The sequence below is a fragment of the Natator depressus genome, chromosome 7 (assembly GCF_965152275.1).
Source record: "Natator depressus isolate rNatDep1 chromosome 7, rNatDep2.hap1, whole genome shotgun sequence".
In the NCBI taxonomy this organism is placed as follows: domain Eukaryota; kingdom Metazoa; phylum Chordata; order Testudines; family Cheloniidae; genus Natator; species Natator depressus.
In genome coordinates, this window is record NC_134240.1 from 1,235,161 (window position 1) to 1,260,837 (window position 25,677).

Consider the following 25,677-nt stretch of genomic DNA (forward strand, 5'->3'; position numbering starts at 1 on the left):
ACCCCACCCCGGGCCATGCTGGGGGTGCACCCAGCTCCCCTCCCCCACGACACCCCGCCCAGGGCCATGCTGGGTGCTCACCCAGCTCCCCTCCCCCATGACACCCCACCCCGGGCCATGCTGGGGGCGCAGCCAGCTCCCCTCCCCCACTACACCCCACCCAGGGGCATGCTGGGGGTGCACCCAGCTCCCCTCCCCCACGACACCCCACCCAGGGGCATGCTGGGGGCGCACCCAGCTCCCCTCCCCCACGACACCCCGCCCCGGGCCATGCTGGGGGTGCACCCAGCTCCCCTCCCCCACGACACCCCGCCCGGGGCCATGCTGGGGGCGCAGCCAGCTCCCCTCCCCCACGACACCCCGCCCCGGGCCATGCTGGGGGCTCACCCAGCTCCCCTCCCCCACGACACCCCACCCCGGGCCATGCTGGGGGCTCACCCAGCTCCCCTCCCCCACGACACCCCGCCCCGGGCCATGCTGGGGGCTCACCCAGCTCCCCTCCCCCACGACACCCCACCCCGGGCCATGCTGGGGGCTCACCCAGCTCCCCTCCCCCACGACACCCCGCCCCGGGCCGTGCGGGGGGCGCAGCCAGCTCCCCTCCCCCACGACACCCCACCCAGGGCCATGCTGGGGGTGCACCCAGCTTCCCTCCCCCACGACACCCCGCCCCGGGCCATGCTGGGGGCGCACCCAGCTCCCCTCCCCCACGACACCCCGCCCAGGGCCATGCTGGGGGCTCACCCAGCTCCCCTCCCCCACGACACCCCACCCAGGGCCATGCTGGGGGCGCACCCAGCTTCCCTCCCCCACGACACCCCGCCCAGGGCCATGCTGGGGGCTCACCCAGCTCCCCTCCCCCACGACACCCCACCCAGGGCCATGCTGGGGGCGCACCCAGCTTCCCTCCCCCACGACACCCCGCCCCGGGCCATGCTGGGGGCGCACCCAGCTCCCCTCCCCCACGACACCCCGCCCCGGGCCATGCTGGGGGCGCACCCAGCTCCCCTCCCCCACGACACCCCACCCAGGGCCATGCTGGGGGCTCACCCAGCTCCCCTCCCCCACGACACCCCACCCAGGGCCATGCTGGGGGCGCACCCAGCTTCCCTCCCCCACGACACCCCGCCCCGGGCCATGCTGGGGGCGCACCCAGCTCCCCTCCCCCACGACACCCCGCCCAGGGCCATGCTGGGGGCGCACCCAGCTCCCCTCCCCCACGACACCCCACCCAGGGCCATGCTGGGGGCGCACCCAGCTCCCCTCCCCCACGACACCCCACCCAGGGCCATGCTGGGGGCGCACCCAGCTCCCCTCCCCCACGACACCCCACCCAGGGCCATGCTGGGGGCGCACCCAGCTTCCCTCCCCCACGACACCCCGCCCCGGGCCATGCTGGGGGCGCACCCAGCTCCCCTCCCCCACGACACCCCGCCCCGGGCCATGCTGGGGTCGCACCCAGCTTCCCTCCCCCACGACAGCCCGCCCCGGGCCATGCTGGGGGCGCACCCAGCTCCCCTCCCCCACGACACCCCGCCCAGGGGCATGCTGGGGGCGCACCCAGCTTCCCGCCCCCACGACACCCCGCCCAGGGCCATGCTGGGGGCGCATCCATCTCCCCCATGTCTCTCCCCACAGACCTTCCGCCCGGCGGCCATGCTGATCGAGCGCTCGGCGGATTTCGGCCGCACCTGGAAGGTTTATCGCTACTTCGCCTATGACTGCGCGTCGGCCTTCCCCAGCGCTGCCCCCGCGCCCCTGCGCAGGGTGGATGATGTCATCTGTGAGTCCCGCTACTCGGACATCGAGCCCTCCAGCGAGGGGGAGGTAAGTGGGGGTCCTTGGCCGTGGCCCCGCCTGCCCTGGCCCGTGGGCTGGTTGCGGGCCTATGAGATCCTGCACCCGGCGCGGGCGCGGACCTTTCCCCGATTGCGAGCAGGCGGGGGCGGGGCTGGCCCTGCCACGGGACAGGCACTGGGGGTCAGTGCAGACCAAAGACCTGCTGAGCAGGAGGGACGGGAAATCGGCCACCCACCCTTGGGGGTGGGAAATGAGGCCTATTGGTGGGCTGGGCTGTTCCCCCAGCTCTCTTCTGGGTCCCCCGAGAGAGACCCTGGGGGGAAAACCTGGCTCCTGGCCTGCACTTCCACCCCTCCGTGTCCTGGGACCCCAGCTTCGCCGTAACGTCACTGGGCCTTCGCTGGCCCGGTCCCGATCCCGAGGGCCGACCCCATCCTGAGGGCCGGCCCGATCCTGATCCCAATCCCTAGGGCCGGCCCTATCCCTAGAGCCGTCCCTGTCCCGATCCTGGTCCCTAGAGCTGTCCTGACCAGACAAAGGAGGGAGCCAGAGGACGTCCCTTCCACGGCTCCAGCTCGGTCCCAAACAGCCAGGGAAAGGGAGACCTGCCCCTCCCCCCACCCTGTGCGCCCCTTTTCTCCCCCACCGTCTGTCTTGGGGTCTAACCGAGGCTGTCTGGGCCAGGGAGAGGCCGGTGGGAGCAGGGCTCGGCGCGCCTGGTGCTGGGCCGTCTGGGGCTGCTCGGCCGGCTGGTCTGTGTCCCCGCTGGCCCGGGAAGTCAGTAGCCGAGCCAGCAGCTGCATTTTCTCTTTGCTGGTCCGGTCTCCCCCTCCCCTCCCGGGTGCTTGTTGTTTGTCTTTGGGGGACGGGAGGGGACAGCTCCAGCCCCAACCACGTCCCTTCTCCCCAGGGGGCGGCTGGCAGCAGCCAAACACGGGAGCTCTTCCTTCCAAAGCCTCCCAGCTAAGGGGCGAGGGGCCATGCTGGGCTGAGTCTGCTTCCCCTCTGTCCTGGGCCCGAGCCTGGTGTGCCACTGGCCAACGCCGGGCAGCACCTCCGGGCCCCTTGGGTCCTGTGAAATGAGCACGGCAGGCGGGCACCCCACCCCGCCGGGGCCCCTGGACTGTCCCGCAGCCGGCACTCGGGACTGAGGGGCATTTCTCCGTATTGCAGGTCATCTACAGAGTCCTGGACCCAGCCATCCCCATCCGAGACCCCTACAGCCCGGCCATCCAGAGTGAGTCCAGCTCTGCCCAGCGGGACAATGCCCAGGTCCCAGACAGGTGCAGGGAGATCCCGGCCCAGATCTCAGAGCAGCACAGGCCGGGGGATCCGGTCCTGAGCACAGGCCCGGCCTGGGGAGGGTTGGTAGGTCTTGGGGAGGCACGAGGGGTCCTGAGGTGGGGTGGAGGGATCCTGGGGGCGCGGGGGGTCCTGGAGAGGGGCAGTGAAGTTCCTGGTGGGGGGGGTCCTGGGGAAGCAGGGTGGGGGGATCCTGAGGCGGCACGGGGGGGTTCCTGAGAAGGGGCGGGGGAGGTCCTGGGGGAGTCCTGGGAAGCAGGGCATGGGGGGTCCTGGGGAGGGGCAGGCAGCTCCAGCCCTGAGCCTTCGCTGTACCAAGCCCAGCTCGTGTCTGTCCCGGGGCCTGTGCTGCTCTGATCTGTTTGGGGCTGGGTTCTTCTGGCTGCGGCTGCTTTTCGCCCTGGTCTCCTGGGGTCCCCCCACGGGCTCCCCTGGCCGACCCCAGGAGATGGGCTGGGTGAGCTCCCCCCCCACCCCGGCATTGCGCTGGAGCATTGCAGTGGGTGACATCTGCCCCCAGATCTGCTGCGCGTCACCAACCTGCGGGTGAACCTGACCCGGCTGCACACGCTGGGCGACAACCTGCTGGACTCGCGGCGGGAGATCCAGGAGAAGTATTACTACGCCCTCTACGAGCTGGTGCTGCGTGGGAGCTGCTTCTGCTACGGCCACGCCTCCGAGTGCGCGCCCGCCCCCGGCGCCCACGCCAACCTGGAGGGCATGGTAGGGGCTGCGCTGCCCGCCCTGCCACCTCCCCCCACGCTGGGAACTCCCAGCTCCAAGCCCCACGGGCTGTGTGGCCCTGCCGCGCCTGGGGGCAGAGCCCTTGCTGACGGGCATGGGCCGGGTTGGGCCGTGGTGGCTGTGGGTCTTGGCAGGGCCTGGCCCCAAGAGCCCCGGCTGCCTGGCACGGCTTGGCCCTCTGTTTGCAGAGCGGAGTCTGAGAAGTGACCGAGCCTGGAGACCAAGCTCCCCAGGAGTCTGGCTTTGGGCAGCAGGGGCATGGGCCCGGGCTGGGCGTGGCTGGGGCTAGCAGGGCCGTGGCACGTCTCTCACGCCCGCCCCCTCGGCAGGTGCATGGCAGGTGCGCCTGCAAACACAACACGCAGGGCCTGAACTGTGAGAGGTGCAGCAGCTTCTACAACGACCTGCCCTGGCGCCCGGCCGAGGGGCGCAGCACCAACGCCTGCAGGAGTGAGTGCCGGGCGGAGGGGCCAGGGACGGGCGGCAGGGCTGGGGGCTTGGCGGGGGCTGGGCCGGGGGCAGGGTGGCATGGTTGGGTGGCGGGGCTGGGCTGCAGGGCGGGGGGCCAGGTGGAGGGGCCAGGGACGGGCGGCAGGGCTGGGGGCTTGGTGGGAGCTGGGCCAGGGGCAGGGTGGCATGGTTGGGTGGCAGGGCTGGGCAGCAGGGCTGGGTGGCGTGGCCAGGGGTTGGGAAGCAGGATGGGGGGCTGGGGGTGGGGCCGGGGCTTGGGCAGCAGGGCGGGGGGCCGTGTGGTGGGGCTGGGGGCTGGGTGGTGTGGTTGGGTGGCGGGGCTGGGCAGCAGGGCTGGGTGGCATGGCCAGGGGTTGGGAAGCAGGCTGGGGGTGGGGCCGGGGCTTGGGCAGCAGGGTGGGGGGCCGGGTGGTGGGGCTGGGTGGCGTGGTTGGGTGGGGGCTGGGCAGCAGGGCGGGGGGCCGGGTGGTGGAGCCAGGGGCTGGGGGGCCTGGCTGGGGGCTGGGCTGGGGGCCGGGTTGGGCACCAGGCAGCGTGGCGGGGGCTGGATTACCGGATGGCACCGGTGTCTCGGCAGGGTGTAACTGTAACCAGCACTCTCGCCGGTGCCACTTCGACATGGCCGTGTACCTGGCCACGGGCAACGCCAGCGGGGGCGTCTGTGACGACTGTCAGCACAACACCATGGGCCGCAGCTGCCAGCTCTGCAAACCCTTCTACTACAGGGACCCCGGCAGGGACCTGCGGGACCCCGGGGCCTGCCGAGGTGAGGGGCCCTGGGGCCGGGGGTGGAGAACAGGCCCCGAGCCCTCGCTGCGGGGGTCTGTGTCCAGCTGAGCCCTGTCTCAGGGAGGGAGGTCAGGGGGGCCTTTCCCTTGGGGGGAGGGCATGGCTTGGGGGGCTGGGCCCCGTCTGACTCTGCCCGTTTGGGGCTCCGCAGCCTGTGACTGTGACCCGGCCGGCGCCCTGGACGGCGGGATCTGTGACGCCCACGACGACCCGGCGCTGGGGCTGCTCGCCGGGCAGTGCCGCTGCAAGGAGCACACGCAGGGCCCGCGCTGCCAGCGGTGCAAGCCGGGATTCTTCGGGCTCAGCGCGGACAACCCCCAGGGCTGCCAGCGTGCGTACCTCCGGCCACGGGGCCAGCTGCCAGTCCCGCCTCAGCCAGCAGGGGGCGCTGTGGGGGCGGTGCAGGGCGCTGGCTGGGGGGGAGCTCCCAGCAGGGGGCGCTGTGGGGGCGGGGCAGGGCGCTGGCTGCGGGGGCGTTCCCAGCAGGGGGCGCTGTGGGGGCGGGGCAGGGCGCTGGCTGGGGGGGAGCTCCCAGCAGGGGGCGCTGTGGGGGCGGGGCAGGGCGCTGGCTGGGGGAGCGTTCCCAGCAGGGGGCACTGTGGGGGCGGGGCAGGGCGCTGGCTGGGGGGGAGTTCCCAGCAGGGGGCGCTGTGGGGGCGGGGCAGGGCGCTGCGCTGTGGGGTGGGGCTGGCCTGCGACTCCCTCTCACCCACTCTCCACATCAGGCTGCCAGTGCCACCCCCAGGGGACGGTGTCGGGCGGGACCCAGTGCGACCCCGTCAGCGGCAACTGCTTCTGCAAGCGCTTGGTGACTGGCCAAAGGTGCGACCAGTGCCTGGTGAGTGCCAGCCTACGGGCAGCGCCTCCCCACAGCATCGGCCCTGGGCTGCCACCTCAGGCCCCCCCAGGGGGTGTCACGGGCTGGGGGTGCTTGAGGGCTGTCCCACTGGGCCCCTTCCTGGGGCTGTGCCTGGCCTGGCCTGCCGGGGCCCCGCTCCTGGGATTCGGTGTGCTGCCAGGCCCTGGCCTGTGCCCGGGGATCGGGGGTACTGGCTGGTGGGAGGAGGAGTGGAGCCAGGTGTCTCGCATTCACAGGCTGGGTACTCTGGAACCGTCCTGAATGAAGTCAGCCAGGACCCTCTGGCTGGGGACGGGCTTCAGCCATCAGTTACCCGGCTACAGTGCAGCCCGTGGCACTCCCACCTGCCCTCTAGGCATCGCTGCCACGATTATACACCCTTAACCCACCACCTGGACACTTGAATAACACACAGGGGAAACTGAGGCACACACAGTATTCAGAGAAAATAAGAACATTCCCAATTTGTCACACCAGGGGGCAGGGGCTAGGCCAACTGAGCGGGGCAGGGGGCAGGCGGGTGGGGCTGGGCAAGGCCGAGCCCTGGTGGGTTGGGTGGGATCAGGGCCTGGCAGGTTGGGCGGAGCAGGGCAGGGGTCAGACAGGTTGGGTTAGGCAGGGCCTGGTGGGTTGGACGGGGCTGGGCAGGGGTTGGGCAGGTTGGGTTGGGCGGGGCTCGGGACTGTCGGGTTGGGCGGGGCCGGGCAGGGTCTAGCCGGTTGGGTTGGGCGGGGCAGGGTGGGGTTGGGCAGAGCCAGGCAGGGTCAGGCGGGGTTGGGCGGAGCTGGGCAGGGTCAGGCGGGGTTGGGCAGGGCTGGGCAGGGCCTAGAGGGATGGGCGGAGCTGGGCAGGGTTGGGCGGGTCGGGTGGGCAGGGCCTGGCGGGTAGGGCGGGGCTGGATGGGGTCGGGTAGGGAGGAGCCGGGCAGGGTCAGGCGGGGTTGGGCAGGGCCGGGTAGGGTTGGGCAGGTTGGCCAGGGCCAGGCGGGTTGGGTTGGGCGGGGCCGGGCAGGGTCGGGCAGGGCCTCGTGGGGTTGGGTTGGGCAGGTCGGGTTGGGCGGAGCCGGGCAGGGTCAGGCAGGGTTGGGCGGGTCGGGTTGGGCAGGGGCGAGCAGGGCCTGGTGGGGTCGGGTTGGGCGGAGCCGGGCAGGGTCAGGCGGACCGGTCACTAACGCAGTCTCTGTCCCCAGCCCGAGCACTGGGCTCTCGGCCACGACCCGCTCGGCTGCCGCTCCTGTGACTGCGACGTGGGAGGTGCCCACAACAACCAGTGAGTGGGTCCTGGGCCCGGGGCCGTGGCCTCACCCTGGGCATGAACCCGTGGGGCTGGGGGCAGGGGGTTGCTCACGGGCAGGGCGGGGCCCGCTCTGCAGGGGCTGGGGGGTGGGGGTCACGCCCTGTCCGTGGGCAGAGGGGCCCAGCGCTCCTGCTCTGACCCGCTCTCCTGCCAGGTGTGCCGTCGAGACGGGGCGCTGCCCCTGCCGCAGCCACATGGTGGGCCGGACGTGCAGCCGGGTGAAGGCTGGCTTCTACCTCGCCCGCCTGGACCACTACACCTACGAGGCGGAGGAGGCCCGGCTGCGCCAGGTGAGACGGGCCGGCCCTGGCGTTCGGCTGCCAGCGCACGGGGTGGGGCTGGGCCTGCCCCGGAGGGCACCCGGGGGAAACCTGGGCCGGGGGGCGAGCCCCTGGCAGCACCCGCAACATCTGGGCCAAGGATCCAGAGCCCTGGGAGCCGGGCCGGCGGGCCCCGCTCAGCACCCGGCAGCCAGCTGGGAGAGCGGGGTGCCAGGGCAGGCCGCTGTGTGCAGTGCCAGGCTGCGCCCCCTTGGGACACGCGGAGGAGGGGCCATTCCTGATGGCTCCTTCATGGCAGGGCGCAGTGGTGGAGCGGGCACAGCCCCCGGGCCGGCCAGCCACGTGGACGGGGGCTGGGTTTGCCCACGTGCCAGAGGGCGGTGCCATGGAGTTCCTGGTCAGCGACGTGCCCGCCTCCATGGAGTACGACGTGGTGATCCGCTACGAGCCCCAGGTGAGCCCTGGGCCAGCGACCCCCAGCTCCCGCCTGCGGCCCCGGGCCTCTGCCCCCCACCCTGGGTTCCCGCCTGCGGCCGCAGGCCACTGCCCCCCACCCTGGGTTCCCGCCTGCTGCCCCGGGCCACTGTCCCCCAGCTGGGCTCCCGCCTGCCGCCCCAGGCCTCTGCCCCCCACCCTGGGCTCCCGCCTGCGGCCCTGGGCCTCTGCCCCCCACCCTGGGTTCCCGCCTGCGGCCCTGGGCCACTGCCCCCCCCCAGCTCCTCACTCTGGCCCCAGGCCCGTGCCCCCTGCCCGCTCTGACTGGCTCTCCCGGCTCTCAGCTCCCGGAGCCATGGGAGGAGGTGAAGCTGTGGGTGCTGCGCCCCGGGCCCATCCCCACCGGCAGCCCCTGTGGGAACACCATCCCTGCTGACGACCGGCTGGCCACGGCACTGCCGCCCAGGGCCAGGTGAGCAGGTGGGCAGGGTGCCTGGGGGGAGGGGGTGCCCGGCATGGCTCAGGGAGTGGGGGAGCGTAGTTGGGTGGCTAGGGGTGGCTGGTGGCCAGGCACGGGAGAAGAATTTGCCTGGGTGACGCTGGGCGGGGAGTGCTGCCGGGCTGGCAGGTGCCCGTGGATCTGGGGGGGGTGCCCCCATCCCGCGGCTGAGGGCAGCTGAGCCTGGCTCCCATCCCTGCAGGTACGTGCTGCTGCCCCAGCCCGTCTGCCTGGAGCGCGGCGTCAGCTACACCCTGCGCCTGGAGCTCGCCCGCTACACGTCCCGCCCGGCGGTGCCCGGCGCCAGCATCCTGCTCGACTCGGTGAGCCTGGGGAGCTGGGGGGCTGTGCCATGCTGGGCCTGGCTGACAGGTCCACGGCGGGTGTGGGTGATGAGGGGGTGCGGGGCCACGCTGGGCGGAGGGGGTTGTTGTGCTGTTAGGACGGGGGGGGCCATGGGGAAAGGGCCGCACCTGGCCCAGCTGTGTGCTGGTCGGCCAACAGGGGCACTGGGGGGCTGGGGCCTCACTGGGGGGGAGAGCAGGGGCTGGGGCCGTGCCAGGCCAGGTGTGTGCCAGTAGGGCAGGGCCGTGCCGGCGAGGAGGGCGGGGGGGACAGGGCCGTGCCAGGTGGGTGCTGGTAGGGCAGGGCCGTGCCGGCGGGGAGGGCGGGGGGGGCAGGGCCGTGCCGGCGAGGAGGGCGGGGGGGCAGGGCCGTGCCAGGTGGGTGCCAGTAGGGCAGGGCCGTGCCGGCGAGGAGAGCAGGGGGGACAGGGCCGTGCCGGCGAGGAGGGTGGGGGGGCAGGGCCGTGCCAGGTGGGTGCCAGTAGGGCAGGGCCGTGCCGGCGAGGAGGGCGGGGGGGCAGGGCCGTGCCAGGTGGGTGCCGGTAGGGCAGGGCCGTGCCGGCGGGGAGGGCGGGGGGGACAGGGCCGTGCCGGCGGGGAGGGTGGGGGGGCAGGGCCGTGCCAGGTGGGTGCCAGTAGGGCAGGGCCGTGCCGGCGAGGAGGGCGGGGGGGCAGGGCCGTGCCAGGTGGGTGCTGGTAGGGCAGGGCCGTGCCGGCGAGGAGGACGGGGGGGACAGGGCCGTGCCGGCGAGGAGGGCGGGGGGGCAGGGCCGTGCCAGCTGGGTGCCGGTAGGGCAGGGCCGTGCCGGGGGGACCAGCACGCCCCGGCTCTGGCTGACCTCTCTCCCCTCCAGCTGGTGCTGGTGCCGCGCTATTCCTCCATGGAGATGTTCATCGCGGGCGACGCGGGCGCCATGGGGCGTAGGGAGGCCTTCGAGCGGTACCGCTGTGGCCAGCACGCCTGGCCCGTGGGCAAGGCACCCGCCAGCGAAGTGTGCACCAGCCTGCTCACCAGCATGTCGGCCATCATCCACGGCGGGGCGCTGCGTGAGTGCCCCCGCCCGCCATGCACTCCCTGGGCAGCGCCAGCCAGTGCCAGGATGGGAACGACCCTTGCCATCTGCTAGCCTGGTTCGGGGGTGGGGGGTGGGGTTTTCAGGTAGCATATATCGAGGGGGGGTCCCCGGTTGCAGGCAGTGTATTGGGGAGGGGTCCCCAGTTCCAGGCGGTGTATTTGGGAGGGTCCCCGGTTCCGGGCGGTGTATTTGGGAGGGTCCCCGGTTCCGGGCGCTCTATTTTGGGGGGTCCCCAGGTCCGGGCAGTGTATTTGGGAGGGTCCCTGGTTCCGGGCGGTGTATTTGGGAGGGTCCCCGGTTCCAGGTGGTCTATTTTGGGGGGTCCCCAGGCCTGGACGGTGTATTTGGCGGGGACCCTGGTTCCGAGTGGTCTATTCTGGGGGGTCCCCGGCTCTGGGCGGTGTATTCGGCGGGGTCCCCGGTTCCCAGCGGTGTATTTGGGAGGGTCCCCGGTTCTGGGTGGTCTATTTTGGGGGGTCCCCGGGCCTGGGCAGTGTGTTCCAGGGAGGGGGGTGCGCCCTGTCCCTGGGCTGGGATGCCTGGGCACAAGCTGCCCCCTTTCCTCTGCCCATGGGTCACGCACTCATCTGTCTGCCCACAGCCTGCCTGTGCGACCCTCAGGGCTCGCTGAGCTCCGAGTGCCAGCCCCGCGGGGGGCAGTGCCAGTGCAAGCCTGGCGTGATGGGGCGTCGCTGCCACCGCTGCTCCCCGGGCACCTTTGGCTTCGGGCCCAGCGGATGCCGAGGTGAGTGACGCCCTTCCCCCCCCGATGAGGGCCCCTCTCCCAATGGGGGCTCCTTGCCCTGACCACCTCCTCCCCCGGTGCGGGCTCCTCACCCCCATCCCTCCCCCAGCAGGCTTCCCCAGAGGAGGGGTCCCAAGCCTCCCCCTCACACCTGTCTGGGGGACTCTGTTCCACGGTGAGGGTCCCCGGTTCCCAGGGGATGGACTCTGGGTGGGGGCGTCTCTCCCACCTGCCCTGTGCCCCGGTGAGTGCCCTGGGGCCCTGGCTGGGCTGGGTGGGCAGTGCCCGGGCAGTGCCCAGCCCCTCTCATGGCCTCCCTCTTGCAGCCTGCCAGTGCAGCAGTGACGGGGCCCTGAGCAGCTTCTGCGACAGCTTCAGTGGGCAGTGCCCCTGCCGGCCGGGCGCCTTCGGGCCCCGCTGCGACCGCTGCCAGCCTGGCTCCTGGGGCTTCCCCCACTGCCAGCCCTGCCAGTGCAACGGGCACGCAGAGGAGTGCGACCCGCGGACCGGCAGCTGCCTGCACTGCCGCGACCACACGGATGGCGACAGATGCCAGAGGTGACGGGCCGCGGTGCCAGGGGGCTCTCCTGGGGCGGGGGCCGCGGTGCCAGGGGGCTCTCCTGGGGCGGGGGCCGTGGTGCCAGGGGGCTCTCCCTGGGCAGGCGCTGGTGGGGGTCTCCCAGGGTGGGAGCCTCAGTGCCAGCCGGGCTCTCCCAGAGCATGGACCATGGTGTCAGGGAGAACATCAATTCCCTCCCCCCAATGGGTGGCAGTGCCAAGGGGCTGGGCACAGAGTTACACAGAGGGTTCATACCCCATTGTGCTCACGACCCGGCTGGTGCTGGCCCAGTGGGGCAGGGGCTCTGACATGTGGAGCAGCAGGAAGGGAGGGTGGGGCGTGGCCACGCAGGCCCCCCCTCAGGGAAGGGGTGCAGTCAGGTGTCCCCAGGGCTGGGCCTCCCCCTGGCTCTCACTGCCTCCCCCCACAGGTGTGCAGCTGGCCACTACGGGAACCCCATACTGGTCTCGGGGGAGCGCTGCCGCCCCTGCCCCTGCCCCGATGGGCCCAACAGCGCCCGCCACTTCGCTGCCTCCTGCCACCAGGACAGCCGCTCCCGCCAGGTGATCTGCAACTGCAACCCCGGCTACACAGGTGAGTGCCCCCGCAGGCCTTGGGCACCCACCAGAAGCACCGCTCTGGGGCCAGGAGTGCCAGCTCCTCTCCAGCACCCTCTGCCCGGCTCCTCGGCCCTGGGGCCCCCCGTCTGCCTGGCTCCTCGGCCGTGGAGCAGCAGCCCCAGTGGTGGGCGTGGCTGTGCCAGCACCGGGCCGCTTCACCCGGCTGCACTGGGGACCCCCAGGGCCGTGGGGCAGCTCAGCCCCCTGCAGGGCGGTGCCGGGTGGGGGCACGGGGGGGGCACAGCCCTGCACAGCCTTCGTCCTCCTGGGCACTGCAGCTCAGTGCTGCTCTGTCTGAGCCGGGAGCCCCTGCCCTCCCCCACTTCCTGGCTGTACCCCCTTGTGACGGTGCTGCCCGTGAGAGCCAGCTGAGGTCACTCATAGAATCATAGAATATCAGGGTTGGAAGGGACCTCAGGAGGTATCTAGTCCAACCCCCTGCTCAAAGCAGGACCAACCCCAACTAAATCATCCCAGCCAGGGCTTTGTCAAGCCTGACCTTAAAAACTTCTAAGAAAGGAGATTCCACCACCTCCACCACCACCAGCATTCCAGTGTTTCACCACCCTCCTAGTGAAAAAGTTTTTCCTAATATCCAACCTAAACCTCCCCCACTGCAACTTGAGACCATTACTCCTCGTTCTGTCATCAGCTACCACTGAGAACAGTCTAGAGCCATCCTCTTTGGAACCCCCTTTCAGATAGTTGAAAGCAGCTATCAAATCCCCCCTCATTCTTCTCTTCCGCAGACTAAACAATCCCAGTTCCCTCAGCCTCTCCTCGTAAGTCATGTGTTCCAGTCCCCTGATCATTTTTGTTGCCCTCCGCTGGACTCTTTCCAATTTTTCCACATCCTTCTTGTAGTGTGGGGCCCAAAACTGGACACAGTACTCCAGATGAGGCCTCTCCAATGTCGAATAGAGGGGAACGATCACGTCCCTCGATCTGCTGGCAATGCCCCTACTTATACATCCCAAAATGCCATTGGCCTTCTTGGCAACAAGGGCACACTGTTGACTCATATCCAGCTTCTCCACTGTAACCCCTAGGTCCTTCTCTGCAGAACTGCTGCCGAGCCATTCGGTCCCTAGTCTGTAGCGATGCAAGGAATGGGAGAGATCCTGGGGCATCCATGGCAACGTTGGTGGGTTCGAACTTCCCCAGGTCACCAGCTAAAGTGACCCCGCTCAGTTCGGTCTCGAAAGGGGGAGAGATGTGAGGAAGCGGGACTGTTCTTAATGTTTCCTCTGAATACTGTGTGGATGCCTCAGATTCCCCTAGGCATTTCTTAAGTCTCTAGGTGGTGGGATAAGGGGGTGTAATTGTTGCAGAGCAAAGGGCCAGGGTACATAAATGGCCGACACTCTATCTCCTGGCAGCTGATGACCTGGGCCTTTCCCCCTGCAAGGTGAGAGCTAAAGGGTTGGAGAACAAAGGAATCAGGTGCCCTTAAGGTCAGGCTTGACAAAGCCCTGGCTGGGATGATTTAGTTGGGGATTGGTCCTGCTTTGAGCAGGGGGTTGGACTAGATGACCTCCTGAGGTCCCTTCCAACCCTGATATTCTACAATGCTATGCCCTCCTGGCCCAGGAAAGGGACAAAGCCCAGAGGAGGTGGGGCTGGAGAGAGTTTCAGTTTGGGGCTGGCTGGGGACGAGGACTGAAGGGCAGACGTGGTTGTCTGGCTCACTGCCCCCCAAAATGGACCCGGCTGAGGGGTCCTGTTCTCTGCACGTACAAGCTCTGTCCTAGACTATGTTCCTGTCATCTAATAAACCTTCTGTTTTCCCGGCTGGCTGAGAGTCACGTCTGACTGCGCAGTTGGGGGGCAGGACCCTCTGGCTGCCCCAGGACGCCGCCTGGGTGAACTCACTGTGGGAAGCGCACGGAGGGGCAGAGGAGGCTGAATTCCTGGGTCTGACCTCGGAGCAGGTGGAAGCCGTGTGAGCTGTGTGTCCTGAAGACAGGCTGCTCCCAGAGAGGAGACTTCCCCAGAGTCCTGCCTGGCTTCATAGGGAGCAGTTCCAGAGCATCGCCCAGGGACCCTGTGACAGCTCCATCCTAAGTGCACTCAATCAGAGTGAACTGCAAACAGACTGGGGCAGACAAACCCCGAACACCGGTGGATATTCCACTCCTTAGAGTTACCAAACCAGCCTCTGTATCACCTCCCTGGGTACTCAGACGTCCACACAACGCAGTGCCCCTAAAGTGCCAGCCCCAGGCCTCCCTCCGGACACACGTCAGATACGATGATGATTACTGAAGATCTTCTCTCATCATATAAGAGAGCAGGTTCCCCCAATCCCAAAGGATCAGGCCCCAGACCCAGGTCCGATGATAACTTAGATCTTACCCCAAATACGCGCTGATAGCCAATTCTCGTTAACTAAACTACAGTTTATTCGAAAAGAAAAGGGAGAGAGAGTTGGTAGAAAGATCAGTCTACAGACCGACCTGAGTTCAGTTCTTGAGGTCACGATACCGAGCAGAGATGGTGAGTCTGTAGTGGCCAAACGTCCTTTTAGAAACAGCCCAGAGGTTACAGTCCAATGTCCATGTTCAGGGTGACTCCCATCAGTGACCGGGGATCTCAATCCTTATGGCTCAGGGTTTCCCCTTCTTGAAACCCAAAGCCGATCTGAGATGAAGAAGGATCGTGTCCCAGGCCTTTTGTACATTTCCAGCAGCCTCTTGGCCTGAGAAGACAACGGGCTCAACCTTCCTTCTCCCAAACATCCTGGCAATTAGCCCAGGGTAATTTATCATTAAACGGTTCAGATACAGGTTACCCCAAGCTTCCCCGAGACAGAGAGACAACAACACTATTGCCCTCCAGTGTCTTCCTAGATCTTCACACTCCTGTTTTGATCTTTGAATCAAAGCCGTGGCAATAGACAAGACTCGTTTGCTGACATCACAAGCCCTGAGCCAGCATCTCCCCTTCTCTCTCTAGCAGTGCGGGCTGCAGTCACAGCTCTCCTCATTTCCATCTCTTCCTAAGCAGTCTCTAAAGTTGGGCCCTGGGCCAGGTCAGTCTGGGAGGTCATTAACTCTTTCTGGCCCTGCGTCACCTGTCAATGAGATATGATATTACACTCCTAACGTCACACCCCTGTCACGGGGTCCCGGGCCATGCTCTGGAACTGCTCCCGATGAAGCCAGGCAGGACGCTGGGGAAGTCTCCTCTCTGTGAGCAGCCTGTCTGCAGGACACACAGCTCACCCGGCTTCCACCTTCCTGGGTCTGACCTCGGAGCATTCAGCATCCTCCGCCCCACCATGCGCTTTCCCCAGCGAGTCTGCCCAGGCGGGGTCCTGGGGAAGCCAGAGGGTCCTGCCCCCCAACTCCGCAGTCAGACGGGACTCTCAGCCAGCCGGGGAAACAGAAGGTTTATTAGACGACAGGAACATGGTCTAACACAGAGCTTGTTAGCACAGAAATCAGTAACTTTCAGCCAAGTCTATCTTGGGAGTCCTGGGCCAGGCGGCCTGGATTCCGCCCTTCCTGCCCCTCCCTCCCCCCAGACTGCCAGCCTCCAGCCACCTGACCTCCCCCCGCCCGTTGCTGCTCCCCCTTCTCTTTGTCTCGCTTTCCGGGCAAAAGGTGTCACCGGGTTGCACCCCCCTCCTGGGTCTCAGGTTACACAGCTGCAAACAGCTGGGCAGGCTCACCTTCCCTGAGGGCCTCAGCAAAAATCACACACCCAGTTCCCACCACCCCAGTACTGGTGCAGCACACAGGGAAACTGAGGCACACACAGTATTCGCACAGGACAGTGAGACTCACATGCAACATAACAAGGTGAATAAAACCCCACTTCGTCACACCCCCTTCTTCCCACATGGCTGTACCCCCTACCCTCCCCCACTTCCTGGATGTACCCTCTTCCCTCCCCTGCATGGCTGTACCCCCTTCTCTACCCTCCCCCCACATCCTAGCTGTGCCCCCTTCCCTGCTCTCCGGGCTCCGTATGGAACCCCCCTCAGTGTGACAGTCCTTCTCGGGGGCGCTCTCTCTCTCGGGGGTTAAGCCTCTGGGCTCCTGGAATCACCTCCTGGAATCACACCTCTCCTGGCCTCCTGGAATCACACCTCTCAGAGCCATCAACAGCCTGGCTCTGCCCTGGGCCCCCTGTGGGAGTCCACTCGCTCCGGACCCCCAGCCCCCGTGAGGGAGCAATGCCCCCCATCTTTACCCTGCACGGACTCTCAGCCAGCATCACATAGGAGGTTTACTGAGTGTCTCAGCCCAGGCAGCTCTGAGGGCCTCGGGCCTGGCCAGCTGGGTCTGTCCCCCTCCCAGTCCCAGGGCTGCTCCTTGTCCCAATCCAGCCCCACCCCTGCTTCCAGCCGAGCCCCCATATCCCCTCCCCTACAGCCCCTCCTCCACCCTTTGTCCTCCGCCCACCGGGGTCTCCGGCCAAGGTCCCCATGTGAGGGAGTAGGGACTGTGACCCGGGAATGCTGCGTGGCACTGTCTCGGCGTCCCCGGGCGATGCTCTGGAACTGCTCCCCATGAAGCCAGGCAGGACTCTGGGGAAGTCTCCTCTCTGGGAGCAGCCTGTCTGCAGGACACACAGCTCACACAGCTTCCACCTTCCTGGGTCTGACCTCGGAGCATTCAGCATCCCCTGCCCCGCCGTGCGCTTCCCACAGCGAGTCCGCCTGGTTGGGCTCCTGGGGCAGCCAGAGGGTCCTGCCCCCCAACTCCGCAGTCAGACGTGACTCTCCGCCAGCCAGTAAAACAGAAGGTTTATTAGATGACAGGAACATGGTCTAAAACAGAGCTTGTAGGTGCAGAGAACAGGACCCCTCAGCTGGGTCCATGTCCCAGCCAGCCCCAAACTGAAACTCCCTCCAGCCCCTCCTCCTCTGGGCTTTGTCCCTTGAGGTCACCTGATTCCTTTGTTCTCCGACCCTTTAGTTCTCACCTTGCAGGGGGGAAGGGCCCAGGCCACCAGTTGCCAGGAAACAGGGTGTCGGCCATTCTCTGTGTCCAGACCCCTGCACACACCTGCCCTCTAGGGCTCTGCAATGATCATACACCCTTATCCCACCACCTAGATACTTAAGAACTGCCTAGGGGAAACTGAGGCACCCACACACTATTCAGAGGAAACATTAAGAACAGTCCCACTTAGCAGGTAACCTGAGCCAGGAGGGGGTCGGGCCAGGTGACACCTTCTGCCGGGGAAACTGGACAAAGGCTGGAGGAGGGGCGGGGGGGTGGCTGGGTGAGGCTGCTGGAGGGGGTTTCAATTTGCAGTTGGCTGGGGAGATGGTGGGAGGCCCAGAACCCAGGTCTGGGCTCCCCCTGACCCCCCAAGAGGGACCTGACTGAGGGGTCCTGTTCTCTGTACCTACAAGCTCTGTTTGGGACTGTGTTCCTGTCGGCTAATAAACCTTCTGTTCTACTGGCTGGCTGAGAGTCATGGTGAATCACAGGAAGTGTGGGGTGCAGGGCCCTGACTCCCCCACACTCAGTGACACCCCATCTCCAGGACATTATCTGGGGTCCCGGCTGCTAGGCAAGGTCACACTTGGTCCCCTAAAACAACAAACCTTCTCCTGCCACCTCGTTACACACGCAGCAAACAGGGAAACTGAGGCACGCACCATATTCCTGCAAAACACTAAGAGAACCCCCCACTTTGTCACAATCTGTACCCCCTTCCCTGCCCCCCACATGGCAGTACCCCCGCTTCCTTCCCAAGGGAGCCCTTAGACCCAGGCCTGAGATGACACTTTCCCACAGGGATCCTGTTTCTACTTAACCAGGGTATTGCTGGCTTCTCCAGCCCAGCATCTGCTAGCTGTGACTCTGTGGGGGGCAGAATGGGGAGTTGGCGGGGGGGCGCTGCCCAGAGGGGGCGCTGGCCGGCCTGCGGGGCGCTGCCAGGCCCCTCCAGCCCGTGCTGCGCCCCACACTGCAGCGTTCCCGGCACTGATCCCCGGCGTTCCCGCAGGTCTGCGCTGCGAGGAGTGTGCCCCTGGTCACTACGGAAACCCCTCGCAGGCCGGCGGGCGCTGCCAGCCCTGCCAGTGCAATGGCAACATTGACCTGCTGGACGTGGAGGCGTGTGAGCCACGCTCGGGGCACTGCCGACGCTGCCTGCACCACACGGAGGGGGCACACTGCCAGCACTGCCAGGCCGGCTACTACGGGGACGCCACCCGCCACAGCTGCCGGCGTGAGTACGGGCCGGGCTCGGGCACTGCGGGGCTGCTGGCCTGGGCGGGAGGCGCCTGCCCGGCCTCCCCTGCTCTGTCCTGCCAGTCTCCTGGACCACGCTCGTCACCCTCGCATCTGAGCGCCCCCGGGGACCGGGAGCACACTTCCCCCTACCCGCCCGGGACCAGATGCTCAGACCCTCCCCCCCACCCCGGGGACCAGGCGCACAGACCCCCCCTTCCCTCCTGGGGACCGGGCACACAGACCCCCGCTCTGCCCACGGCCCCCGAGGACCAGGCGCACAGAACCCCCTCTGCCTCCCCACGAGGACCAGGCGCACAGTCCTCCCGATGGGTACTGGGTGCCAGTGCCATGTGGCCAGGCCCCATCCCATCCCATGCCCTTAGCCAGGTCTCAGCAGGGCCCCCCTTTCCTGCTGATGCCCCTGCTGTCTGGGTTCCCAGGCTGCTCCTGTAACATCCTGGGCACAGAGCACAGCGAGTGCAGCACGCAGGATGAGTGCCGGTGTGATCGGCGCAGCGGGCAGTGCCAGTGCTTGCCCAGCGTCCAGGGGCAGAGCTGTGACCGCTGTGCCCCCAACTTCTGGAACCTGGCCAGCGGGAAGGGCTGTGAGCCCTGTGCCTGCCACCCCCAGCACTCGCTGGGCCCTGCTTGCAACCAGGTGAGAGCCAGCATGGGGGTGGGGTGGGGGGCACTGGGCTGGGGAGAGGGCGGGAGGCAGGACAGGGGAGTGTCATGGCCCCCAGGAGTGGGGCTACGGATCCAGGTTTTACTCCTGGGGGAATTCTGTGCCATTGCACATCCGCATAATTTATGTCCCCCGCAGATTTCTTTGCTTCCCCGCAGAAAAATGACTTTCTGATGGGGAAGCAAAGGGAAGCCATGAATGCTCATGTGACCCTCCCCAGCAGTATGTTTTGGGTGCCCAGGGCAGCCAGCAGAGAAGTAAATCACTGTGGGGCAGGGGGCGGGACTGTGGAGGACCCTGCTGGTGGCTCCTACCCTGCACCGGGCTCAGCTGCTAGTCCCGGCTGGGCTGGGGTGGACGGGACTTCCTCTTCCCTGCATGGCATCCAGGGCTGTGTCAGACTGTGACGAAGTGGGAATATTCATAATGTTTTCTCTGAATACTGTGTGGGTGCCTCAGTTTCTCCATGGCACTTCTTAAGTATCCAGGTGGTGGGATAAGGGTGTGTGATTGGTGCAGAGCCTTAGAGGGCCCGTGTGATGGTGTCTGCACAGAGAATGGCCGACACCCTGTCTCCTGGCGACTGATGGCCTGGGCCCTTCCCCCCTGCAAGGTGCAAGTTGAAGGGGTTGGAGAACAAAGAGATCAGGTGGCCTCCTGGTCCGGGAAAGAGACAGAGGCCAGAGGAGGGGCTGGAAAGTTTCAGTTTGGAGCTGGCTGGGGAAAGAGAGGGAGGCCCAGACCTGGGGTCTGGGCTCCCTTGCCCCAAGATGGACCCTACTGAGGGGTCCTGTTCTCTGTACCCACAAGCTCTGTGTTAGACCATGTCCCTGTCGTCTAATAAACCTTCTGTTTTACTGGCTGGCGGAGAGTCCCGTCTGACTGTGGAGTTGGGGGGCAGGACCCTCTGGCTTCCCCAGGAGCCCCGCCTGGGTGGACTCGCTGTGGGAAGCGCACAGTGGGGCAGGGGATGCTGAATGCTCCGAGGTCAGACCCAGGAAGGTGGAGCCGGGGGAGCTGTGTGTCCTGCAGACAGGCTGCTCCCAGAGAGGAGACTTCCCCAGAGTCCTGCCTGGCTTCATGGGGAGCAGTTCCAGAGCATCGCCCGGGGACTCCGGAACACAGACCCACCCCCAGATTTCTCCCCCGGCTGTAGGAAGCTCTGCCAACTCCCCCCCACACACAGACACACACACACCCGCTTCCTGCACCCATCGCTCCTCAGCTGCAGGGGGAGGGATCCCTGTACAGGGAGCTGTTCCCCCACCCACCCAACCCCCATGCCAAGCTCTATCCCCCCGACAGCCAGACCCCACCCCAACCACCTTCACCTGGACCCCCCTGCAGAGACCCATTACTGTTGCACCCAGAACCCCCCAACAAGCCCCTGTGCATCCAGATCCCCCTCCGTATCCAGACCCCCCACTGAGCCACCCACACCCAGATTGTCCCACACAGAACCCTCTCAACCCACACCTATACCATGAACACCGCGCACGGTAAGCCCCTCCACACTAAGATCCTGCCTTGCTGAGCTGCCTGCCCACACCTGGTCACCTGGCAGGGAGGGGCAGGGCCCTGGGGTGTTTCTGGGGCAGATCCAGTCCTTGCGCTGTGTCAGGGTTGGGTGCAGCCTCGTCGCTGAGTCCGTGTCCCAGGGGGAGCTGCACAGTGATCTCCCGCCTCTGTGCAGCCAGGGGCCTGTGCTCCCCCGTGCCATGCTGGAGCCTCCACATTTATTTCACAAATACAATCTGCAGGATTTTAAAATATCATATGCAGAATTTTTAGTTATTTGGTGCAGAAAGCCCTCAGGACTAAGCAGCTTTGGGACCAGCTCTGGGGGCCCCCTGCAGTGGACCAGACCCTCAGGGTCAGCCACGTGGCTTCCCCGCCCCCTTACACCGGGCCTCTGGGCTCCAGCCCCTGCTCCGCCCCGTGAGCTCTGCCCAGCTAGTCCCCCTGAGGCAGAGCCAGGCAGAGCCCTGCCCACTGTGCAGGGCCCGATGCCCCGCGCCCAGCGGCTGCAGTGACGTTCACCCCGCGCTGTCCCCCGGCGCGGCACAGAGACGTGAAGGATGCAGCATCGGCCACCCTGCTCAGCCAGCGCCCAGCCAGCTGTAGGGAGCCCCTTGGTGCACGCTCTGGCTGTCCGCCCTCCTTCAGCAGAGCCCAGGGGAGAGCCCCAGGTCTCCCCCCCCCACACCAGTGCTTTGATCTCAGCTGGGGATTGTTCAGCCCCCCAGGGGCAGCAGGGAATCCAGGTCCCTCTGGGGCGTTGTGTGCTCGGTGCCAGTCGCCAGTGTCTTCTCAGACCCCCCACTGACATGGGGAGCAAGGCCCAGACGCCCACATCGCTTTGCCTGCCCTGAGAGCAACCAGCCCTTCCCCACCCACTGGGAGCCATGCAGCACTGCAGGGAAACCAAGGCACAGACAGCCCTCATAAAAACATGACAAAATATTCCCACGTCCCAGGGTTTGGGGCAGGGTGGGCGGGGCCTGGAATGGGTTAGGGGCTGGTATGATGAAGAGACCCTGGCACCTGGAGGAGAAGGCGAGGGCCCCAGACCGCCCGTGGTCGACCCCTAGCTGAGAAGGTCCATCCCCTCCCTGCCCCCTACAGGCCTGCCCCCAAGGTGGGGAGGGGCTCAGTGCCTGCCTGATGTGTACTCACATGCACTGACCATGGCCAGTGTCTGTCTTCAGTTCACAGGGCAGTGCTCGTGCCAGCCGGGCTTCGGGGGCCGCACCTGTGCTGACTGCCAGGAGAACCACTGGGGTGAGCCCAGCCTGCAGTGCCGAGGTGAGTGTGGGGGCGCGGGCTGGCTTGGGGAGCCCTGCACCCCCCCCAGCACTGTGGGCAGAGCGGGCTGGGGGCTCCCTGCTGGCAGAGTGCAGGAGGCACTGGAGGGAGCCGGGGGAGGGTGCCATGCAGGCCCCCATCTCTGCAGTGCCAGGCCCAGCTGGGGTGGGGCTGGGATGGCTCCGGGCACACGACTGACGTGTCTCTGCTTTCCATAGCCTGTGACTGCGACCCCCGCGGCGTCGAGAGCTCCCAGTGCCACCGTGCCACCGGGCACTGCTCCTGCCGCCAGGGGGTGTCGGGCGTCCGCTGCGACCAGTGCGCCCGCGGCTTCTCTGGCGCCTTCCCCGACTGCCAGCCCTGCCACCAGTGCTTCGGGGACTGGGACCGCGTGGTGCAGGACCTGGCTGCCCGCACCCGGGGCCTGGCACTGCGCGCCAAACACATCCAGCAGACGGGCATCGCAGGTGCCTTCGAGAGGAACTTCCGCCAGCTGGAGGAGAAGCTGGGCAGAGCCCGGGCCATTGTGGACGCCCGCAACGCCACCGCGGGGGCCGTGACCCAGCTGCTGCGCACCATGGAGGAGCTGCGGTGAGTGGGGGGTGCGGAGACGCCTCGCCCAGCGCCTGGGCACTGCCTGGGCATGGGCCACGGGCTGAGCAGGCGAAGGGCCCTGGGGTGGGGCTGAGCCAGGCAGGGATCAGCGTCCCGCAGGTGGGGTGGGGAGGGCAGGAGCGAGGCTGGCGCCGTGCCCCGGGGCCTCACCCTGCCCTGCCCACAGGCAGCACGTGGGCGAAGCCACGGAGATGCTGACCCAGCTGGAGGGCGAGCTCACCGCGGCCCAGGACGAGAACTACAATGCCAACCGCGCCCTGGGCACGCTGGAGCGCAGCGCCCGCGGCCTGAACCTCACCCTGCTCGACCTGGCACGCCAGCTCCACCTGCTCAAGAACTCCAACTTCCTGGGTGAGCTGGGCCCTGGCGGAGGGCTCTGGGCTGGCACCAAAGGGGCAGGAGGCTCACTGCGAGTGGCACCAAGGAGCTGCAGGGGTGCCGGGGGGGTGCCGGGGGCCCCAGAGGTGAGGGCTTAATCGGGGCTGGCACTGAGGAGGCAGGAGTCTCACTGGGGGATGGCACTGGGAGACTGGGGGGGCTGGCACCCAGGGGGTACAAGTCTCACTGGAGGCGCTGGCACCGAGGGGCCCTGAGAGCAGGGGGCGGTCTTTGGGGGGGTTTGCACAGAGGGGGGCCTCCTGGCATGGGCTGTGGGGGGTCTGGCACCAGGGGGCCCCGGGGGCAGGGGCTCTGCGGGGGCTGGCACCAAGGGGCCTGGGGCAGGAGTTCTCGGGGGGGCTGGCGCCGGAGGGCCCCCACGACAGAGGCTGCAGGGGGCTCCCTGCCCTGGGTAGGGGTCTCACAGGTGCCCGTCTGCTCGTCCCCAGGTGCCTACGACAGCATCCGCCAGTCCCATGCCCTGTCACGGGCAGCTGAGCGTGATGCCAACGCCTCCAGCCTGGCGGTGCCCAGCGCTGTGAGCGACTCAGCTGCCACCCGGCGCCGCTCGGAGCAGCTGATGGCACGGAGGAGAGACAACTTCAACCGCCAGAGCGCGGCCAACTGGCGGGCGCTGGACGAGCTGGCCGCCAGGGCCGAGACTCTGCAGCTGCGTGACATCAATGAGAAGGTGGGGGGAAAGTGCAGGGGATGGGGGCTGAGGGGGAACTGGGGCAGGTGGGGGAGGGACAAAGTGGGGTGGGGAGGCGGGGGATGGGCAAAGTGGGGCAGGCGGGGCAGGGGACGGCATGCCCGTGGCACAGCAGCTCCAGGCGGCTCCCCCCAGCTCCTGGGGTGGCCGGCCCACAGTGCCCTGTCTGCCCACAGGTGTGCGGTGCCCCCGGGGACGCCCCCTGTGCCAGCAGCCCCTGCGGGGGGTCCAGCTGCCGGGACGAGGATGGCAGGCGCCACTGCGGGGGCCTCAACTGCCAGGGGGCGGTGGCCACGGCCAGCAGCGCACGGGAGCGGGCCCGGCACGCCCAGGCCGAGCTGCACAAAGCCATGGGCGAGGTGGACGAGCTTTTCCACAAGGTACGCGGTGCGGGCGGGGATGAGAGCGCGGGAAGGGTGTGGGCAGCAGGGGGAGCTGGCACGGAGAGGGACCCAAGGGGCAGTGTGCGGGCTGCAGCTCTCCCACTCGTGGGCAGGGGCTGTGGAGGGCATGGGGGCGTGGCTCCCCTGTCCCGTTGGAAGTGCCCACGGGCAGAGCGTGGCTCCCCTGTCCGTGGGCAGTGCCCGGGGGCAGCGCGTGGCTCCCCTGTCCGTGGGCAGTGCCCGGGGCAACACGTGGCTCCCCTGTCCGTGGGCAGTGCCCGGGGGCGGCACATGGCTCCCCTGTCTGTGGGCAGTGCCCGGGGGCGGCGCATGGCTCCCCTGTCCGTGGGCAGTGCCCGGGGCAGCACGTGGCTCCCCTGTCCGTGGGCAGTGCCCGGGGGCAGCACATGGCTCCCCTGTCTGTGGGCAGTGCCCGGGGGCGGCGCATGGCTCCCCTGTCCGTGGGCAGTGCCCGGGGCGGCGCGTGGCTCCCTGTCCGTGGGCAGTGCCCGGGGCGGCGCGTGGCTCCCCTGTCCGTGGGCAGTGCCCGGGGGCGGCGCGTGGCTCTCACGTCTCTGCGGCAGGTGGCCGAGGCCAAGGGGAAGGCTGACGAAGCCCGGCTGAGGGCGCAGGTGGCACTGGACAAGGCCAACGAGACCAGGGCACGCGTGGAGCGCTCCAACATGGCTCTGCGCGAGCTCATCCACCAGATCAAGGGCTTCCTGAGCCGTGAGTGCCCGGCCCCCCCCGCCATGCTGCCCCCCCCGTGCGCCAGCGGCCTGGGGCTGTGGCGCTGGGTACCCCTGGGGCAGGATGGGTGTTGTCGTGGGGCGGGGATGGAGGATGGCAGGGCACTGTCGTGGGGCTGGGAAGGAATGGGGGGTTGGGTTGGGTTGGGAGGGGCAGGCACTGTGTGGGGAGCAGGCCGGCACTCCCAGGCGGTGTCTGGGCTGGGGGATGGGCACTGTGTGCGGGGTGGCAGTGTCCAGGCGGTGTCAGTGAGGGCACTGTTTGGGCATGGGGCAGGCACTGCAGGGGCAGTGGCATGGAGAGCATGGTCTAGGGGTGGTGTTGGGGTGGGGCAGGGCAGGCACTGTTGGGGGACGGGGCAGGGCAGGGCAGGCACCGCGGGGGCGGGGCAGAGCAGGGGTGGCAGTGCTGACCCCCTCCCCGCCCTGCAGAGGAGGGGGCCGACCCCGACAGCATTGAGGTGGTGGCTGGGCGGGTGCTGGCACTCTCCATCCCAGCCTCGCCCGACCAGATCCGCCACCTGGCCGAGGAGATCAAGGAGCGGGTCAGCAGCCTGGCCAACGTGGATGCCATCCTGGAGCAGACGGCGGGTGATGTGCGCCGGGCGGAGCAGCTGCTGCAGGACGCCCGCAGGGCCAGGTGAGACCATGGGGCGGGGGCCAGTCACACTGGGCCTGGGGCTACCCACGGTGACACCGGTTTCCCGCCCAGCCCCCGTGCCTGCGGCGACACTCTGGGGACCCCGCTGTAACGGGCAGGGCAGGTGGGCTGGGCATGCGGGGCACTGGCACACCCAGGACTTGCCGGGGTGGCTGGGCGAGGGGTGGGGCGAGCCCAGGGCCCCATGTGTTGCCTTGTGCCCGGGTGCAGGTCGCGGGCGGAGAGCGTGAAGAACGCGGCTGAAGTGGGGAGGCGGGCGCTGGAGGATGCCAGGCAAACCCAGAGCGCCGCTGAGAGCGCCATCCGCAGTGCCAGCAATGACATCCACCACACGGAGGGCACCCTGAGCACGGTGAGTGCAGCCTCAGCGCCCCCGGGGGAGCCTCAGCTGGGGACCCCACAGCCCCACGGCAAGGGGCCGGGCAGCTCTGTCCTCCCCACAGGGGCTGGGAGGGAGCTGAGCCTGTGCACTTCCCCAGCCTTCCCTTCCGTGGGCTGGGTCCCCGGGGTCACACGTGGCCTCCCCACCTCTGAGCCCGAGCCTCCGGGCTGCAGTCCCTGCCTCCCCCCGGGAGCTCTGCCCAGCCAGGCCGCTGAGCGAGGCCCCGCTCGGAGTATCCCCCTGTGCCGCGCCAGCCGGTGCCGGGTTCCAGTCCTGGCTCAGCGGAGAGG

At 68.0% G+C, this 25,677-nt stretch overlaps 1 protein-coding gene and 1 long non-coding RNA gene across 2 annotated transcripts in view; one reads left to right on the forward strand and one right to left on the reverse strand.

Moving 5' to 3' along the window:
- Positions 1-25,677, forward strand: part of LAMB2 (laminin subunit beta 2) — a 30,300-nt gene that overhangs the window by 1,710 nt on the left and 2,913 nt on the right. The window contains exons 3-28 of the mRNA XM_074957295.1: positions 1,639-1,827; positions 2,974-3,037; positions 3,623-3,825; positions 4,176-4,296; positions 4,895-5,083; positions 5,258-5,437; positions 5,832-5,944; positions 7,155-7,234; positions 7,416-7,551; positions 7,841-7,996; positions 8,322-8,449; positions 8,679-8,799; positions 9,675-9,867; positions 10,498-10,641; positions 10,968-11,199; positions 11,631-11,794; positions 17,788-18,012; positions 18,458-18,675; positions 21,411-21,507; positions 21,726-22,098; positions 22,289-22,473; positions 22,950-23,191; positions 23,389-23,592; positions 24,180-24,324; positions 24,777-24,984; positions 25,216-25,357. Of these exons, the coding sequence (XP_074813396.1) occupies positions 1,639-1,827; positions 2,974-3,037; positions 3,623-3,825; positions 4,176-4,296; positions 4,895-5,083; positions 5,258-5,437; positions 5,832-5,944; positions 7,155-7,234; positions 7,416-7,551; positions 7,841-7,996; positions 8,322-8,449; positions 8,679-8,799; positions 9,675-9,867; positions 10,498-10,641; positions 10,968-11,199; positions 11,631-11,794; positions 17,788-18,012; positions 18,458-18,675; positions 21,411-21,507; positions 21,726-22,098; positions 22,289-22,473; positions 22,950-23,191; positions 23,389-23,592; positions 24,180-24,324; positions 24,777-24,984; positions 25,216-25,357 (4,452 nt within the window). The remainder of the gene's footprint in view (positions 1-1,638; positions 1,828-2,973; positions 3,038-3,622; positions 3,826-4,175; positions 4,297-4,894; positions 5,084-5,257; positions 5,438-5,831; positions 5,945-7,154; positions 7,235-7,415; positions 7,552-7,840; positions 7,997-8,321; positions 8,450-8,678; positions 8,800-9,674; positions 9,868-10,497; positions 10,642-10,967; positions 11,200-11,630; positions 11,795-17,787; positions 18,013-18,457; positions 18,676-21,410; positions 21,508-21,725; positions 22,099-22,288; positions 22,474-22,949; positions 23,192-23,388; positions 23,593-24,179; positions 24,325-24,776; positions 24,985-25,215; positions 25,358-25,677) is intronic.
- Positions 14,553-16,627, reverse strand: LOC141990327 (uncharacterized). Its single transcript, XR_012640153.1, has 2 exons — positions 16,433-16,627; positions 14,553-14,893 (listed from the first exon to the last, which is right to left on the reverse strand). It is a non-coding gene; the product is annotated as an uncharacterized LOC141990327 (long non-coding RNA).